Source organism: Thamnophis elegans, chromosome 12 (assembly GCF_009769535.1).
Source record: "Thamnophis elegans isolate rThaEle1 chromosome 12, rThaEle1.pri, whole genome shotgun sequence".
NCBI classification, from domain to species: domain Eukaryota; kingdom Metazoa; phylum Chordata; class Lepidosauria; order Squamata; family Colubridae; genus Thamnophis; species Thamnophis elegans.
In genome coordinates, this window is record NC_045552.1 from 9286542 (window position 1) to 9289907 (window position 3366).

Consider the following 3366-nt stretch of genomic DNA (forward strand, 5'->3'; position numbering starts at 1 on the left):
TTGCCTTCAATTCAAAAAAATATTTTCTAATTCCTTGCAGATGTTTCAAAGTACAATTTTAATTTTATACAAATTAAAGCAGGTAGTGAAACCCTATTTCACATTTGACATTCTTCAAAAAATGAAACACTGTCTATTCTTCTGGTGTTTTGGAAAGCTCTTCGGGCATCTCTTAGATTGAAAAAGGGCTCACATTTGAATTGCAAAAATACCCCCCCGCACAGTTATTCAAGATACACTTTTTATTTGTTTTTCTTACAATCATTTTGAATGTTCATTTAATGAATCAACGATTAGTTGCTTAAGGTATGTTTTCAGCATGTGTACGCTTAAACATAAAAAGGAATACCATAGCCTTTTTTTTTTTTACATTTCTCCTTCCCTTTCTATTTGTCTTTCGCTTCTTCATTATTTTGTTAATAATCATGAACATTTTTTCTTTCAGGAAGTCCAGGCCAAATTGGAGGTAAGCACTCCACATTTCCGTTTCCAAATATGTTTTATTTTCATTTTCATTTCATACAGACACATATATACTGTGCATGACCGGGGCCATATAACATTGAGCAATAAACACAGCCATCCTTGTCAAAAATACTCCCCAAAATACAAACCCAATATACCACTTCAACCCTCCATACACCCTTTCTTTCACCCCCTCCAACTTTCCTTTCTCCCCTCCAACATTCCCCTCTCCTACTTCCCCTCCCCCTCTATCACTCCGTTCTCCCAATACACTCCCTCCCTTCCATCTCACCCTCCTTCCGATCCTCTCTCCCACCCTCTCTACCCCTCTTTCTTCTTTCCCTCTGCTCCTCCCTTCGGTGTATTTCTACTATCTATCAATATATTCAGCTTCTTGTTTTTACATTAGAATTAAAAAGGCAACAGTATACAAGTGCAATCATGTTACTTTAAAATCTGGCACATACTATATTTCCCCCCTATGACCCCACCTCCCTCCCCCCCGACTTCTCAGAGCCCGTACACGGTATAGCTTTTTATCAAACACAGTCTAAGATATATTAAAGCCAAGGAAATTAAAAAAAGAAAAAAGAAAGAGAAAAAAAATCAGTAAAATCTCTGCATTGAACTCAGCTTCTTGCCATTACACAAACTTTAAGCAGTTTACATTGTTCCTAATATTAGTTGTTTGATTACCTGCAGGATTTCCCCAGAAGTTATTTGTTGGTTCAACTCCACATTTCCAACATTCGCATGCCATATCTGCCATCCACAAGTCTAAGATTTATATTTGCAGAACCACAATTTTGCAAATGCCCACTTTTTAATTAATTATGACAAGGTTTGAAAGATAAATTCCTGCCTTTTGCCTACAGGACTCACAGGAAAATCCAGGCCATGGGGGAACTTAAAAATAAAATGTTTCATTGATGTTATTTCCTTTAATTTAGATGTCATCTCTATTACTTCACTTCCTTTAATGAGCTCTTCTAGGAACTTGCTAAATGTTAGAAAGGGTTGTCTCTTGCCCATATCCGCTAAGGCTTCCCTCCTTTCAGTGGTGTTTCTGTGCTTCATCTTTGGCCAAATGGGATAGATGGCCAAATATTGCTCTTCACTTGCTCATCCAAATTCCGGTTTTCACTCTTGCCCATTTTGACAGGCTGCTGTTGAGGACGCTAAAGATCAAGCCAAACATTTGAAAGGTGTATCCCATGACCTTCAGGTAAGTGCCAGAAAATATTATACTAACATCCCTTTAGTGGAAATTCTACAATTGGACACACACAGTGGTGGTATTCAGCCATATGCCAAAAATCAGCAAGAATTGAAATACTAAAACGGGCAAGAGATGATGGATAGAAATAGAATACCTACTAATATAAAATGTATGCTGTTAAGATTTAGAATAGAGGTAGAAATTAGGAGGAAGGAATATTATTATGCCTATTTCTATATAGTATTCTAAAATCAGTCTGGTTCCCCCATCATAGAGTCTCCTACTAGCATGGTGTCCTTTTTCCTCTGCCAACCGGAAGTCCAATTCCCCTACCAGAGAGTCCCCTAGCATCGTGTCCCTTTTTCTTCTACCTGTCTTAACTGAAAGCCTTATCAACTGTGGAGCTGACCGGCAACAGGGAGGCACAGCAGAGGGATGAAAGAGCCACATGCAGCTCCAGAGCTGTGGGTTGCCGACCCCTGCTCTAAAGTAAATTCAAGACTTTACTCAGTTCGGGAGGATTTCTCCAGGGATCCCTTTTTCTTTGAAAGGATTTGGAAAAAGAAACAATCTTTTTTTCAAACTGATAGAGCAAACCAAGAGCAAAATTGTTCTGTGCTTCCATGATTAGTAGGGGGAAAGCAGAATGCATTAATCTTTGTTTTTCTTATTTGTTCTCCAGGAAAAAAAGAAACATGCGGAGGGAAAAGCAGCTGTAAGTAGGTTGGAAAGATGCTACATTGGCAAATGACATACAAGAGTATCTCTATCATTACGTAAAGGGAGACAACCATCTTAGCTAGGAAGGAGGAGAAAGGTGGCAGGTCTTTTGAGGTTCTTATCCACTACACCACCCTTTTCCTAGTTCATTCTCTGTTGGGAATACAAGTCTCCAAAATACAACCTGGCATGCATTATTTATAGAGTAAGGTTCTACATTATAGAGTAAGGTTCTACATTAGGCAAGAAAAATGAAATGCACAGGTACAGTATAGGTGGTACCTTGCTCAATAGTAGTAACTATGAGAGGGATCTTGGAGTCCTAGTGGACAACCATTTAAATATGACCCAGCAGTGTGCAGCAGCTGCCAAAAAAGCTAACACAGTTCTAGGCTGTATAAACAGAGGGATAGAATCAAGATCACATGAAGTGTTAATACCACTTTATAAGGCCTTGGTAAGACACTTGGAATATGGCATTCAGTTTTGGTCACCACGATGTAGAAAAGATGTGGAGACTCTAGAAAGAGTGCAGAGAAGAGCAATGAAGATGATTAGGGGACTGGAGGCTAAAACATATGAAGAACAGTTGCAGGAACTGGGTATGACTAGTTTAATGAAAAGAAAGACTAGGGGAGATATGATAGCTGTCTTCCAATATCTCAGGGCTTGCCACAAAGAAGAGGCAGTCAAGCTATTCTCCAAAGCACCCAAAGGCTGGACAAGAAGCAATGGGTGGAAACTAATCAAGGAAAGAAGCAACTTAGAATTGAGGAGAAATTGTTCTAATTTCCAGTTAGAACAATTAATCAGTGGAACAGAAGTTGCCTCCAGAAGTTGTGAATGCTCCAACACTGGAAGTCTTTAAGCTGATGTTGCATAGCCATTTGTCTGAAATGGGATAAGGTTTCCTGCCTAGGCAGGGGGTTGGACTAGAAGACCTCCAAGGTCCCTTCCAACTC

General features: G+C 39.4%; 1 protein-coding gene across 1 annotated transcript in view; it reads right to left on the bottom strand.

The window, feature by feature from the left end:
• Positions 1-1538: 1538 nt before the first annotated feature.
• Positions 1539-3366, bottom strand: part of LOC116515586 (free fatty acid receptor 3-like) — a 32230-nt gene continuing 30402 nt past the window's right edge. The window contains exon 6 of the mRNA XM_032227707.1: positions 1539-1643. Coding sequence (XP_032083598.1) covers positions 1539-1643 — 105 coding nt within the window. The remainder of the gene's footprint in view (positions 1644-3366) is intronic.